Consider the following 15,759-nt stretch of genomic DNA (forward strand, 5'->3'; position numbering starts at 1 on the left):
CTCTTTTTGGGTCCCAAAATCAATATTTTCCCTTTCTTTGTGTAATCATCACATTAAAAAAACCACAAGGAAATGGAGCCCTCCCTCTTCTTCTTAAAAAAAAACAAACCCAGAAACCATTGAAACTATTAAAAAAAACCAAAACTAAGGTACATTTTTGATCGTGTAATAGTTGTACTCTCCTTTAAAGCCAAAAATGTAACAGGCAAAAGGCACAGCAATGCATAGAAAATCTCATTACTGATGGACCTGCTTATAAGAAGAAGGACTGCAGTGGCACGAAGAGGATACTGCCAGCAATGACAGGAAAATGCAATGATACAATAGCAGCCTTCTCTGCAGCTTCACTACTTACTGGGATTCCAGTAACTGCAAGATTTCTGGAGTGTTGAGAAGTCCTTCGGATGTCAGAAAAACATAAGGAACTGGTACATTCGAAAGGATACGCCAAGAATAATCTGGAAAAGCCTCGTCTGAAGAAAAAAACTTTATAAATATATACTATTATCATAATTACATACAATTTACTTATAATCAATCTGTGGCAGTGCCAATTTCACCCTCCAGGGTGAAATGGCCATCCCTTCTGCAGCTGCTCTGAGTTGACACCAAATGAGGAAGCACAAGTACAGCTTCTGCTCAATTCACTATTCTCACGGTGTCTGGATTTACACTGCCATATTTATTTATTCATTTATTTACAGCATTTATATTTTGCCCTTCTTACCCCAAAGGGGACTCAGGGCAGATCACATGCACAGTAAACATTAAATGCCATTAAACTGACAGGACAGACAACAGATAGAGGTATATGTCAACGTTTTTCCCAACTTCGGCATCCTGGAGGTTGTGTTCGATTCTGGCCACCGGGGGGGGGGGGGTGCTGTCGTGCCATCCTCTATGACGAAAAGCCCTTGATCATAGACTTCCTCCTTTCTTTAATCCCAAGCATTTTCTGGTACTTCCCAGGATCTGATCCCAGATTATCTGCTTTGAATTGGATTATACAAGACTACAATTTGTAAGCCACTCTGAGTCCCCTTCGGGGTGAGAAGGGTGGCATATAAATGTAGTAAATAAATACACTGACAGATAATTTGGGCTAAGCAGATAATCTGGGATCAGATCCTGGGATATAGTGAAGTGTAGATCCTGACAGTATCATGTCCACCAGCTAAGTCTGGGTCTTCTACAAGAACATAAAGGTGATTGTCTGCATCCAAAATGCAGATTAAAGAACAATAATTTTCATTGTGCAACTTCAAAAGTATGTTGGTAACTTTTGATGATCAGGTAATCCATAGCAGATCTTTGTTATGACTGATGGAACTTCCAGCTTTTAGTTGTACAAGAAAATAGTCAGGTTCATAATCAGAAATGCTAACCCTGGGAGCAAAATGGTTTTGTTCACTATTTTTGACAGTTACCTGTGCCCCCATGACCTAAACTGTTATATGCCTGGTCTATCAGAGAAGTTCTTAAATTCCATAGTTGTTAAAGAATGGATCACATAAAACAAATAGTGTCCTTCTATTTGCTCTAATATTAAACAAGTCTAATTAGCTGAGTTCGCCGTTATATAATGTGCTTCTTTTCTATCCCAGAAACCATTTAAAAAGAGGGCAGCAGACTTTTCATGGAGCAAGCCTAACAATTCTTATATGATTATTCCATCCATATAATATCATAAATATTGACCTACCAGTTCCGGCTGCTTCTGGGAGAGTGGTTTCGAAAGTTATGTAAGAAAGACCCAGATTTTTGCAGAGATCAATCCAGCAGGAATTTTTTGAATAGTTATACTCCACCACAAGTGAAAAATGAGTCCAGGGGAAATCAGGTCCAATATGCTGATTACGTACAACAACGCAAGAATATCTTTGTAAACTAAAAATAAAACATCAAGATTTTTAAATGTCTCTCTTTAGTTATGTTCTACATTTTTTTTTTACAAAAACTTCATTGATCTTAGACTGTTTGGCATTAAACAATAAACTTTACCCACCGACTTATGACATTTTTGTTCTCTAACAAAGTTCCTCTTTTCTCTGCATGCAAACACCCAATTTTCAAGCCTATTTATAGACAGAAAGATACTGTTAAAACAATGCCACTCCTGAAACACTTAGTAAACTGGAAAGCTTCTTGTCAATTTACATTATATGTGAGAGAATAAATGATTTATATTTAAATGATTACTTGAGACATGTCCAAGGATACAGGCCAGGCAGACCAGTATGATCTGGCAAGGGGACCCTCATCTCCACCCAATTCAGGGTCATTAGAGAAGGCACATTTTCAGGGACAGCTCCAAAGTTATGGAGCACACTAGCAGAAGTCACATTGGTGGTCACTCTGGTATCATTTAGAAAAGATGTAAAGACTTTCCTATTTGAAAGAGCCTTTAACTAAATCCAGTACTTTATGGTCGTATGGGAATTTTAATTCTGTTTTTATCCTTTTATTATTTATAATTGGGATGCTGTGGAGCATTCATGGATCTTTTACTATTGGATTTAAGTAAAGATAAAGGTTTCTCCTTGTCATTAAGTCTAGTCGTGTCTAACTCTGGGGGCTGGTGCTCATCTCCATTTTTAAGCCGAAGAGCCGGCATTGTCCGTAGACGCCTCCCAGGTCATGTGGCCGGCATGACTGCGTGGAGCGCTTTACCTTCCCACTGGAGCTGTACCTATTGATCTGGGTTGTTGTAGGTTTTTCAGGCTATATGGCCATGTTCTAGAAGTATTCTCTCCTGGTGTTTCACCTGCATCTATGGAAGGCGCCCTCAGAAGTTGTGAGGTCCTAGAATATGGCCATATAGCCCGAAAAACCTACAACAACGCAGTGACTCTGGCCATGAAAGCCTTCGACCATATACCTATTGATCTATTCACATTTGAATGCTTTTGAAGCTGGGCCTAACAGCAGGAGCTCACCCTGCCCTTCGGACTCAAACTGCCGACCTTTCAGCAGCTCAGTGGTTTAACCCGCTGCGTCACTGGGGGCACCACATTGGATTTAGAGAAGTTTTATCCATGAGCCCCCTGGTGACTTAGTTCCTACTAAGCTGGTGCCCATCCTTTTGGTTTTCTACAGACATCTGGTTTGCCACTAAAGGAACAGAATGCAGGATTTATTTTATTTATTGTGTCAGAACCGAACTGACGGTGCAGTTGTAATGTGTTTAAAAACACAAAGTTAAAAACTTTGCATTATACTAAATGTCCTTTGACTAGTAGCTGACCACTTGGAATGCCTCTGATATTGCTATTTAAAAGTCCTCCATGTGCATGTAGCAGGGCTCAAACTACATTGTATTACTACATTGTAATAGGTAGTCTATGGTTTGCTCTTCTTCGCACTCACATGTCACAGACTCCACTTTGTGGACCCATTTCTTAAGGTTGGCTCTGCATCTTGTGGTGCCAGAGCGCAGTCTGTTCAACGCCTTCCAAGTTACCCAGTCTACTGTGTGCCCAGAAGGAAATCTCTCATTTGGTATTAGCCATGGCTTGAGGTTCAGGGTTTTCGCCTGCCACTTTTGGACTCACGATTGCTGAGGTATTCTTGCAAGTATCTCTGTAGATCTTAGAAAACTATTTCTTGATTTAAGGCATTGGCATGGTGGCTGATATTCAAACAGGTGATGGGCCACAGATGTCATTGCCTTGGTGCTTTGATTGTTTGCTGCTACTTCCTGGCGGATGTCAAGTGGTGCAATACCAGCTAAACAGTATAATTTCTCCAGTGGTGTGGAGTGCAGGATAAGAAAAACCTTTTGTCTGGTCCATCACAGCTATACTCATTGGGGAGGTTATCGCATGAGGATTGAGGAGCACAGTAGCAACTCCCTAACCACAACTGGAAATTATTCTGATCGTGCAGTGTTGTCTCAAACCCACTTCAAACCAGTTTGCAAGAGATTTTAGGCAGTTTTTCTATACATGGGAGAGTCATTTTAGGGTGCAGAAAATGTCGGCAGTGGTGCAATAAGTAAAAAGCACTGCTATAGCAAATTTGGAAGAATATGTATGGTTGTGGGCATCACTTTTCTCTATTTCACTTTCCTGTCCCCAAGTCACTTCTGGCAAGCACATAGATAGACAGGACCTCTGGCCACATAGCCATAATTTCCCACTTTCAATCAGTCCTTTTCCTAATTTTTTATATTTTAGGTAACCATAAGTTCACAGATAATTCACTTGCACTCACATGGACTTCCTTTGATGCATAAGCATTACATTATTGTTTGCAAAACATCTTATTTCTTTTTTTTTGGGGAGGGGGCAAAAGTTTCAGCCTCTGCACGCCCTCAAATACCCAAAAGAAGGTTTTGCACTCATAAGTACAGCTCACCCTTTCAGAATATGCAAATGCAGAAAAGGTTAGGAATTGCAAAATTATTTTATTCATATTTTATGTGTTTGGAAAAACCTGGAAGTGATTTATTCTGCAACTGCAAACTCACTCAGTGATGAAGCGACATCATGGTGGACTTTCATGAGAATGAGTCAAATCTTAGAGTTGTGTAATTCTTCTTGGTATGGACACTGAGAGGAAATGTTTCAGTCAAATCACAGGTAGGAAGAGTGGCTATTCCGGTGTTTTCTGGCTTTATACGAAGATGGATTTGCAATGCCAGAACACGCTTGTAGAACCTCATGCCGTAATGCCCATAGTCTTAAACCATCAGGCTGTCTATGTTCAGTGTCAATGTTTGTTGGTAAATAAAGTATTTCACAAAATCCAGTATGTTTTCACTCAAGGGTCTTTTCATCTAAAAAGATATTGAGGTCTAGGAATTTTTACTACTTTGGGAAACTGAGGAATCTGTAATACTTAGGGAAGTCATGGAATACCATTTCAAGACAGGTATATACAACCAAACAAAAGTCTAGCTATAATTTACAATAGAAAAAGTAACATTTACCTTGCACTGTACTAACAATGTTGATAAGGTCAGCTATTTCTTCATCAAAATCCATTCTAGTCACAATGACCACCTGGCGTGTTATATATAAAACAAAACTTATTTCTCTCAAATTCAGTTTCTCTTTGCATTTGACATTTAAAAATTAAAAGTAATGTAAGTCATTATTTTGAAATAAAGCTAGAATAATTAGGAGATTGTTTTGAGCAAATTACTATGAGCAAAAGATTCGTCACTGATAATTTAGAATAAATTTGAAAGTACGTTATAGAATGTGAAAAATGCGAAACTAACTCTAAGAAAAATAATCGATTTTACTGAACGCAAGTTTTATCCTTTGCTTACACAGAGAAATGCCTTATGTCTTACTATACCGTACTTTTGGGAAGAACAGCCTCTGTTACAAACAATAAAAACAACCCTATTATTAAACAGAACAAAGCAGCCATCTCTAGAAGAAGATTTTAAGCATAATGAAAGGGCAGCAATTTTAAAATTACTAATTCCAGCCTAAATCTAATTGCCTGCCACAAGTGGTCCATCTGTTCCCATACCAGGACTCCACTGTTCAATGAGTCTATTTTAGATAGGACTAACAACTGAAAAAGTGCCAATGTGGTTTAGTGGTTGGAGTGTTAGACTATGAGTGTTGGAGACGGGGGTTCAAATCTCTGCTAATCCATGAAAACCCATCATGTCAGCTTGGCCAAGCCAAATTCCCTTAGTCTCAGAAGAAGGTGGATACAAGCCTCCTCTGAACAAATCTTGCTAAAAATAAGTGTGATAGTGGAGGAGTTTTAAAAGGGAATTTTCAGAGATGCTCTAAATGCTGGTATATCCTGATTTACTGCCATATTGGCTTGTTTCTGAAGTAGGCCTTTGTTTACAGAAAGTGCTGATTGTTTGAGAAAACGTTGCTGCAGACAGGAAGTTACTATTCAAGGATAAAAGCACATCCAGACAAAACTGGCTAGCTAGTGGTTAGTTAGAATTCCCAAGTTTCCCAGTCACTCTGTAGTTATGCTTAGAATAACAGATAAGATTGATTCATTAAGACAGTCATGGTCAGAGAACAATAGACTATAGTTGTGCTATAGTTAGGGTCACACGTGTGCTATTATGGCAGTCAAAATCATAAGGAATCAATGAGCAACTGTAGAGCTAGCTTAGACCAATGAAATGATTTGTCTGTGGAAACCAATGAGAATGTGTATTCAATTTACCGCCAAAAATGATAAAAACTCTGCAGCCCCATTGGGGGTTGCGATAAACTGTTTTGACTGCATTCCTGTGTGCATGTTTGCCGATATTGCTACGGCCTTTGTAGTTCAATAAAGCCTTTGTAGTAAGAATCCAACTTATGGCTTCGTCCTTGCATAGTTACATTTGGCCGTTGAGGCCAACCAATAGGGTTGCCATAAGTTGAAAACATTCTACAGCTCCTCCACGATGACAACATTATTGGACAGAAGTGGCTCCCAAAGTGACCCATTTAAGGTGGAGTCAGCTGTCAAATAGGGATGTGTTATTGCCCCAACATTATTTTCCATCTTCATCGCTATGATACTTCATCTTTTTGATGGCAAGCTCCCCAACGGAGTGAAAATCATCTATCAGACAGATGGCAAGCTATTTAATCTCAGCAAACTGAAAGCCAAAACCATGGTTACAAAAACATCTGTTATAGAACTCTAACACGCCAATGAAAATGTAGTCTGTGTGCATTCAGAAGACCTACAAGCCACTCTAAACACCTTTGAATGAGCATATGAAAAGCTTGGCCTCTCAATGAACATTGAGAAAATCAAAGTGCCCATCCATTAGTCACTAGCCAATCCCTCTGCAATGCCAGAAATACATACAGCTTAATGGTGTAACATTAGAAAATGTTGACTGCTACCTTGGCAGCCACCTCTCCACAAAAGTCAACATTGACACTGAAATACAACACCGCCTGAGCTCTGCGAGTGCAGCATTTTTCCAAATGAAGCAGAACTTAATTAAGGTGGCAGGCTGGAGTTGCACATGTCTGCTATTACCAGCGATTTTTGCACATTCTAGGAGTTGCAACAAAATAATTTCTGGTAAGTATGAAGGGCCTCATTTCAAGCGACAAGCTGGAGCCCTCTGTTGCCCCAGATCTATTCATGGGAACACATCCCTCCCTCCCTTGAGTCTTCTCACTCTACTTATAATTTTGTCTGTCACTTGCAGCAATAAAACCATACAATGATTTTCATCAGAGGCCAACCTTTTAATATAATTTACCTTATTTACCTTATTCTGACCATCTGTATTACTGTGTACCCACTTAGAGATTTGATGCTGCAGCTCTGTTATCTTGATGTTGGTTTCCTGCTTCTGAAGAGCAAAGTGCACAATCTTCAACTGTCTCCAAATATTATCCAGGCTAGAGCCTAGGAAGTCCTTATAGCTATCTTTTGCCTTGGACAAATATCCTATTTAAAAATAAGTAGATTAATAATACATTTTAAGATTTTTCACTAGCCTTTTTTCTTTTCCTATCTATATGCCTACACCTTTCTTACAAGTAGCCTGACAATAAAATATTATTTGACTGGAACTATCAAACTATAATTTGATAAAACTATACAAACTATTTTGCAACCAAAATGTTAAAAATACCAACAGATGTTCATATTATGACAGAATGTCTCTAATTAACAGCAGGCTTTTAAACACATTTTTCATTTAAATAATGATGGTGTAAATTTATTTACAGCCATGCCTTTGACTTCTTTAAAAGTCGCATAGTTGCTTTACTCACAAACTTCATGTATTCAGCATACAGGTACTTTGCAAATCAATCCAGTTACAGATAGGATTTGAAGTAGTTTCTCTGTGTAGGTAACACAGGGCATCTTTCTCATAATAGCCCATAGTCCAAAGCATCTCTGTTCTGAGAGTCTAATAGAGTCTCTGTCTATTCTTAAAGTCCAATGAAGCCTCCTAATCATACTGTTCCTACTGAAGTCCAAAACAAACACCTGTTCCTAGGGTCTTCTAAAGGAATACATCTAAAATGAAGTCTGAGTCCTGAACAAGCCTTGACCTGATCGCGTGGTCTGCAGCCCCTCCCACAACAAAGAGTTAAGGTCAAATTGCATATCAATAAACACATATACAACACAGTAAGCAGTCTGAATTGTATGCATAACAAATAACTAGTGGAGCCTTAAGAAGGTTGCCATTTCCAACAATGCCTAAATATCCTAAAGGCACTAGATTTTGTCAGATCTCCCAAGCCAAAAAAGGTCAACTCTGGTCTGTACTTGAATGAAAGACCATTTAGGTACTCTAAGCTTTATTTCAAAGGAAGGAACTTGCAAAACCACCTCTGACTATTCCTTGCCTTAAAAAACCTATACTACTCATAGGTCACCATGAGTCGACAGGTGACTGAATAAACACATAAAAACACATTTACTGATAAAACTAACCCAATGCTGTGCTCAAGTTACATGTTAGTAAGAGGTCTCGAACGGTTACCAGCAAATGAAGAACAGCAGCATGTTTGAACAGTCTAAAATCGTTCCCATCTTGGGTACCTGATTAAGAGAAAAGTGTTATTTTACTTTTGATTTTCTTTCCAAATACAAGGTTTAGTAATCATAGCCCAAGAAATAACATTTAACTACAAGGTTCTGCATTTGACACCCTAAAGATGCTTCTACACAAGGCTTTACACAAGCAATGCTGGAACACTGCTGTTCTGCAATCAGAAGTAAAATGAAATGAATGACTCAACCCATTGTTTATTATAGAGGTATATTTTCCTTTCTAATCTTGCAAAGTGTTTCCTCTCTCAATTGGCAAGATTTTTAAAAAAGATAAGTCACTTAAGTGTTTCTTTCCCAGATCGTTATTCTCTAATTACGGTCTTCTTCCTTTATCTTATAGCAGTTTCTAGTTGTTGGTTATTAATGCTTTCAATATGATTTAGTTGTTTCCTGTTCACCTGAGGTTTCAGCATCCTCATTTGGCTTTTTAATTTACTCTGCTCTATGGGTAAAAGCTTTAATGACACATGTCCATGTTGCACTGACAGCAGTATTCAACCACTGTTACTACAATATCACAATAATAGTAATATTAATAATAAATAAATTCAAGACCCTCCCATATCAGTGGAATCCATACTAGCGGTTTGACAACACCCAGGTGGAAAATGGTCTCTCCAGGAATTTGCTAGTTCCTCAAGGCAGTTATATGGTAATCTTTCCCCATGCAGTGATTCTCAACCTGTGGGCCCCTGGTGTTTTGGCCTACAACTCCCAGAAATCCCGGCCAGTTTACCAGCTGTTAGGATTTCTGGGAGTTGGAAGGCCAAAACATCTGGGGACGCACAGGTTGAGAACCACTGCATAAGGTACTACAGAGTTGCATTGGGGATCTAGCAAATGTCTAGAAAGGATGCCTCTCTAGGTCCTCCAATGCAACTTGATGGTATATTGGCACTGAAGTGAGGTATTTAATGGCATTTGGTCATAGCCGTGTTTTCACCTAGGACTGTGTCTCTTATAGATATGGGGGTCTTATAGTAATTCTGAAGATACAAGGAAGGACAAAGAAAACACTAGCATGCAGTGACTGAGAGCAACATCATTTAGATTCTTCCTAAAAGCTTTGTGACCTCATGGGCTATCCCTGAGGTCACGAAGGGTCAGAAGCAACTGAATGAATAAACAACAAAAGCTGAGTGAACAAATGATATGCTTTGAGGAGAAAGAAATTATTGGGAGAGTAACCTAAATCACTATAGTTGATACAAGCTAATACCTTTTCTACCCCTACCCTCATCCTACCTCTGACCACAATCATATAAGCATTTAAAGGTAATGTATACAAAGGCTGGATCTACACTGCCAAATAATGCAGTTTCAAAATGCAGTTTAACTGCATAGAGCTGGATTATGTACCATGGGTTAAACCCTGGTGCTGCTGAACCTGAAGTTTGGCAGTTTGAATCTGTGGGACGGGATGAGCTCCTGCTGTTAGCCCTAGCTCTAGCTCCTGACAACCTAGCAGTTCAAAAACATGCAAGTGTGAATAGATAAAGAGGTACCGCTTTGGCAGGAAAAGGCAAAAGACACTCCAAGCAGACTTGCTGGCCACACAACCAGACAACGCAGGCTCCTTTGCTTGGAAATGGAGAAGAGCACCTCCCCCAAAGCCAGAGATGAATACCACCTCCAGAGCCGGAAATGAAAATAGAAGACTTTGCCTTTGTCTGTGTATTTGTCTCATTGTATGTCATTGTAAAAAGGCATTGAATGTTTGCCTGTATATATATTGTGATCTGCTCTGAGTCCCCTTGGGGAGAAGGGCAGAATATAAAGAAAGTGTTGTTGTTGTTGTTGTTGTTGTTGGCAGTGTAGATCCAGCCTGAGTCAGAATAATCAAGTTCTGGGTCATCTCTCTCCTGGATCTGACCCATAATCTCTTTTAAATGTTAACGTCAGTACAATCTTTGTATGAAGATAATCATTCATCCGGTTCTCTATTATTAAAGTTAAACACATGGTTTGGAGGAGGCCCCTTACCAGTCATACCCTCTTTAAAAGTATCACTCATCACTTTCTCTTGTTGCTTTAGAAAAAATCTGGAGTCATCGAAATTAAGGGTGGCAAACTTCCAACTGTGTCTGCCAAGAGTCGCGAGGTCTTGCAAAACTGGAACCACAGCTGCTTCGAGGATAAGATACGCCTGCTGTTGGCTCTCTGGTTCAAACAAACAAACGAACAAACAAGCACACACAAACACCAGGACGTGTGGTTACATAATACACATTTAGATGTGAATGCAAAAATATTTGAATCTCCCACAACAGAGAATTGAGATCACACAATTTTTACTTCATTTGACTGAGCTTTGCTAACCAGACACTTGCTTTACATGGACACTAGGTGGCACCATTGTTTTTCCCCTAAAAAGAAATCTATCTGATTTCACTCCCATAGAAATTCTGCAATAGAAATATTTTATTTCCAAATAATTGCTAAGGTTTACTTTATATCACCCATTTAATCATGCCATGTCTAGGAATTAGCATTGCCATTTAAAGGGGAGGAGGAGCGGGAGATCTCTATCTCTGCTCTTTCTAGGATTATTATTATTATTTAATAAGAGCCTCCAATAGTGCAATGGGTTAAACCCTTGTGCCGGCTGAACTGCTTGCCGAAAGGTTGGTGGTTCGAATCTGGGGAGCAGGGTGAGCTCCCTTCTGTCAGCTCCAGCTTCTCATGTGGGGACATGAGAGAAGCCTCCCACAGGATGGTAACATCTTGGCAACATCTCTGCAGATGGCTAATTCTCTCACACCAGAAGCGACTTGCAGTTTCTCATGTCGCTTCTGACACAATAAAAAAAATGGACATTGAAGATAAAGGTGAGCAGATATGATTGGACTGCAATCAATTGCAATCAATTGCCCAGCAACCACTATATTGGCTAAGGATGATCTAAGTTGCATTACAACAACATTTGAAAGACCACAGATTGCTATTATACCTGCATTATCCCCATGGAGGTATTCACTGGGGGAAATGACTAGTAAATGGGATCACATTCACTTTCCTCCATTGCACCCTGTTTAGTTACCTCCTGCCCATATATCAGTGTGTGAAAGAGACTGATGAAATTGCCATTTGCAGACTGTGTAGATGGCAAAGAAAGGTTTCTTTATATAAGTCTCTCTGCAGGCAAACCATCAGGCCTCTGAAGGCCTCTGTGCAAATATAACAATCCAGCGTGTGAATCCTGTGAATGCTGTGAGGAGAACGGTAAACTGAATTCTAACCCTACCACTACTTCTGGTTGTGATAGGGAACTTCTCTCTATAGAGGAGATATACTGATGCCATTTTTTTTTACTGTTTGCTCATCTTACAGTTTCACCACAAGCACAGTTTAAGAAGACATTCACATAGGACATCGTCTTCCTAGAATTCTTCAATATAAATAATCACAGTGGGTCATAAAAGGGGAAATTACATACTGTGTCAATAGTTTTTAGATGTTCTTCTTTCCTGGCAATTCTTTTTTCTACAGACTTTTCTTGGGCAGGATCTAGAGCAGGCTCTAGGATGGACTGTGAACACTACTGATGATGGATTTGGACCAGATTTCGCACACATATCCATCATGACCAATGAAACATACTTTGGGGGGGGGGGGTTGGGGAGTGACTGAACTGGGATGATGGGAGTTGTAGTAGACCCACATCCAGAGAGCACTGTGAACCCTACCAACAATGGATCTGGATCTAACTTCGCACTCATACCTAACATGACCAACTTTTAGTACTGTACTGGTTTGGGGGCAATGACAGAGGATGATGGGAACTGTAGTTTACCATACCCTTATTTTCTAATGGGACCATTCATAAAACTCAAACTCAAACAATGACTAATTCTGTTTATTCTTACAAAATACCTAACACGAGTATCACTGGGTACCTTGACAATTCATACACATTGGTTTATTACTGTCATTTTGAGAACAACCTCAAAACAATCTTACCTATTCTGTTGCTTACTAGATGTGATGGGCTACACCTCCTATCAATTCCAGGCAGCACAACCATTGACTACACTGGATGGAGATGATGGAAGCTGTAGTTCACCATTTTGGAGGCTGCTTGGATGGAGAACATGGCTCTACAATATACCCAATATTCTCCTGATACTAGATGTTACAGAGAAAGACTGCCCTGTTTGACTTTGCATTATCTTCACACTGAAACACTAGAACAGACTCTGAAAAACACAAGATCCCATCACACACAAAAAGAAGCATTTAATTACCGAGTGCCTTAAAATATACATTACCTGATGGTTTAATTTCAATGGAGATAGTTGCTTCATTGTCTTTGGTTTGCTTTTCTGTAAGGACTGCTGTTTTAAGGGCAATAGGACTGTCGTGAGTTTCAGATGCTGAGCTCTCCTCCTTAGCATTTGGAGCTTAAAAGAATGATAATAGCACAAGTATTAAAACTAGATAACAGCCCCTTAATGTGCTCTAATGCCTGTATATTTTTACTTCTCAGAGGAATTATTACAATCTGTAACTGAATGGTAGAAAGGTGATTTCCTGGCTCCTTAAACATCAACTTAGCCCGATTCAGTCAGGGATGGCTTCAGCATGACATCATATTTGTTCTTCTAATAAGTAACTTTTCAAAACACACATGATACTCACATCTCTTGCTAAATTACATCATAGCTTCTAAGCAGCCTATTCTAAGGACACTCCTTTCTCAATGTCAGGATTAAAAATGGATTAAAAATGCACAGAAGCTGGCAATTGCTTGGGTACTGTGACAATAAATGGCCTACTGTAAAAGCAGGACTGTTGTACTGCCCTGAGTCCCCTTTGGGGTTGAGAAGAGTGGTATACAAATACCACAAACAAACAAACAAACAAACAAACAAACACTCTTTATTGACTAGAACTCTGTCATTGTTTTGGTTATCTTTTCACTCTACCTATACATAATATGAAACCTGCAATACCCAATATTTCACCATAACAGGAACCCATAAAAAGTCTCTCTAGATCAGCATTGCTGTATGTGGTTTATCTTGATGGGCCCACATTGCCACCTTACATGTTAAAGGCTAACAAGAAAGGCACTTGACTGTAAATCACCCAGTTCTTTGGACACTCAGGGCATATTCAATCCTGGATCCTCTTATTTCTCTCTTTCATGTCAAATTATTTGCCCAAATGCCCTGATCTTTGATCTTTCTAAATATATCTGGAAAACTACATGTTCCCAAAATGAGACAGAGGACACAGATTGGGTTGTAACCTGATCTGATCATTTAACCTGAATAAATAATATAATAATTTTAAGTCCTATTGGAATGGATGTGAGGCCATATTTAGATTGTTGTACACGACGACTGCATACACAATATTCTCATTCTCTTCAGATGTCACTTGGAGATGAGAAACTCCTCCCTGGGCACACAGAGGACTGGGCAATTTGGAAGGCGCTGAACAGACTGCGCTCTGGCACCATGAGATGCAGAGCCAACCTTAAGAAATGGGGCTACAAAGTGGAGTCCATGACATGTGAGTGTGGAGAAGAGCAAACCACAGACCACTTACTACAATGCAGCCTGAGCCCTGCCACATGCACAATGGAGGACCTTCTCACAGCAACACCAGAGGCACTCCAAGTGACCAGCTTCTGGTCAAAGGACATTAAATATAATGTCAATTTTTAACTTTAAATACATTATAACTATATTCTCAATTTGCTTCTGACACGATAAATATACATACTGGAAGATGTGACAGGCTATGGTTTTCTAGTACAGCTATACAAAGCAAAGATGTGTGTAATATGCATTAATTTACATAGAATTGAAATACTTTCATTACTACCTCAGAGATTACTGTCAACTGCCAACTTAGTTGGAGACTGAGAAATCTCTGTTATAGAAACCCAATCTTCCTCCTCTAGCATCACAACCATTAATTGAATGGTTTATTATTGTGAAAGAATGTCAAACTGGTTTCCTTTGCAGTAGACATATATCTCTGATCATATCTGACTCGAATGAAGCATTTCTTGGTTTTTCTGGTTTTTACTGGCTTAATTATTTTATAACCTGATTTTTTTCTTTTAGAAAAACCTACCTTGGGTGTGATATGTCAGCTTTAGGAAAAAACATTTAATTTCATTGTACCATGTACACTGATAATAAAGCTACTCTATTCTATTCTAGAAACAAAAACTAAGGTATTGAATGCAATCTGTTTTTAAAAGCACAATTAAATTGAAACTGAATAAGATGGAAGCTCTGTGGATTGGTGGTTCTCAGGTCTGGAACTGGATAAGGAGCTTGTCCTAAATGGAGTTGCACTCCCCATAAAGGAGACAATGCATAGCTTGGGAATACTCTTAATCCATTTCTGTCACTGTAATGCACTCTGCGTAGGGCTGCCTTTATAAAGAAGACTTGGAGGATGCAGCTAATGCAAAATGGAGCAGCTTGACTCCTGACTGGAATACCATGCAATGTCAGACTTAAAAAAATTACACTACCTGCCAAAACATTGAAGGTGCTTGTAATGATATTTTAAACCTCGAATGGCTTGGGACCTCCCAACAAAGAATCCCTCCAGGTAGCAATTAGCCAGGCTTTGAAGCTGCATGGCCATTAAATGCTAATCAAGGTGACCAATTGCAACATTCACCCTTGTCCCACCCTGGACTTTCCGCAGATATATAAAACCCACTTGCCTAATTTCCAACAGACCTCACAACCTCTGAGGATGCCTGCCATAGATGTGTGTGAAAAGTTAGGAGAGAATGCTTCTGGAACATGGCCATACAGCCTAGAAAACTCACAGCAACCCAGTGATTCTGGCCATAAAAGCCTTCGACAACACATTTATTCTTAGCTGTTTCATTTGATTTAATGAAAAGACTCCAATGTGGTACCATGAGATGCAGAGCCAGAAATGGGGCTACATAGTGGAGTCCGCAACATGTAAGTATGGAGAAGAGCAGACCGCAGACCACTTACTACAATGCAGTCTGAGCCCTGCCACATTCACAATGGAGGACCTTCCCACAGCGACACCAGAGGCACTCCAAGTGGCCAGCTTCTGGTCAAAGGACATTTAGCATCATGCCAAGTTTTTAACTTTGAGGTTTTTTTATGCATTATGACTGTATTCTTAATTTGCTTCTGACACAATAAAACAATCAATCAGCCTATAGTACAGAGCATTCCACATACCACATATGGTATGTTAAAGAAACCTAGAATTATGACATTTAAGACTTCTGAT

At 39.4% G+C, this 15,759-nt stretch overlaps 1 protein-coding gene across 1 annotated transcript in view; it reads right to left on the reverse strand.

The window, feature by feature from the left end:
- The window catches only part of SHOC1 (shortage in chiasmata 1), a 50,615-nt gene that overhangs the window by 10,804 nt on the left and 24,052 nt on the right, over positions 1-15,759 (reverse strand). The window contains exons 13-20 of the mRNA XM_067464355.1: positions 12,780-12,911; positions 10,495-10,671; positions 8,392-8,499; positions 7,208-7,389; positions 4,931-5,003; positions 2,006-2,075; positions 1,703-1,887; positions 356-473 (exon numbers count right to left, since the gene is read on the reverse strand). Coding sequence (XP_067320456.1) covers positions 356-473; positions 1,703-1,887; positions 2,006-2,075; positions 4,931-5,003; positions 7,208-7,389; positions 8,392-8,499; positions 10,495-10,671; positions 12,780-12,911 — 1,045 coding nt within the window. The remainder of the gene's footprint in view (positions 1-355; positions 474-1,702; positions 1,888-2,005; positions 2,076-4,930; positions 5,004-7,207; positions 7,390-8,391; positions 8,500-10,494; positions 10,672-12,779; positions 12,912-15,759) is intronic.

The sequence above is a fragment of the Anolis sagrei genome, chromosome 2, assembly GCF_037176765.1.
Source record: "Anolis sagrei isolate rAnoSag1 chromosome 2, rAnoSag1.mat, whole genome shotgun sequence".
NCBI classification, from domain to species: Eukaryota; Metazoa; Chordata; class Lepidosauria; order Squamata; family Dactyloidae; genus Anolis; species Anolis sagrei.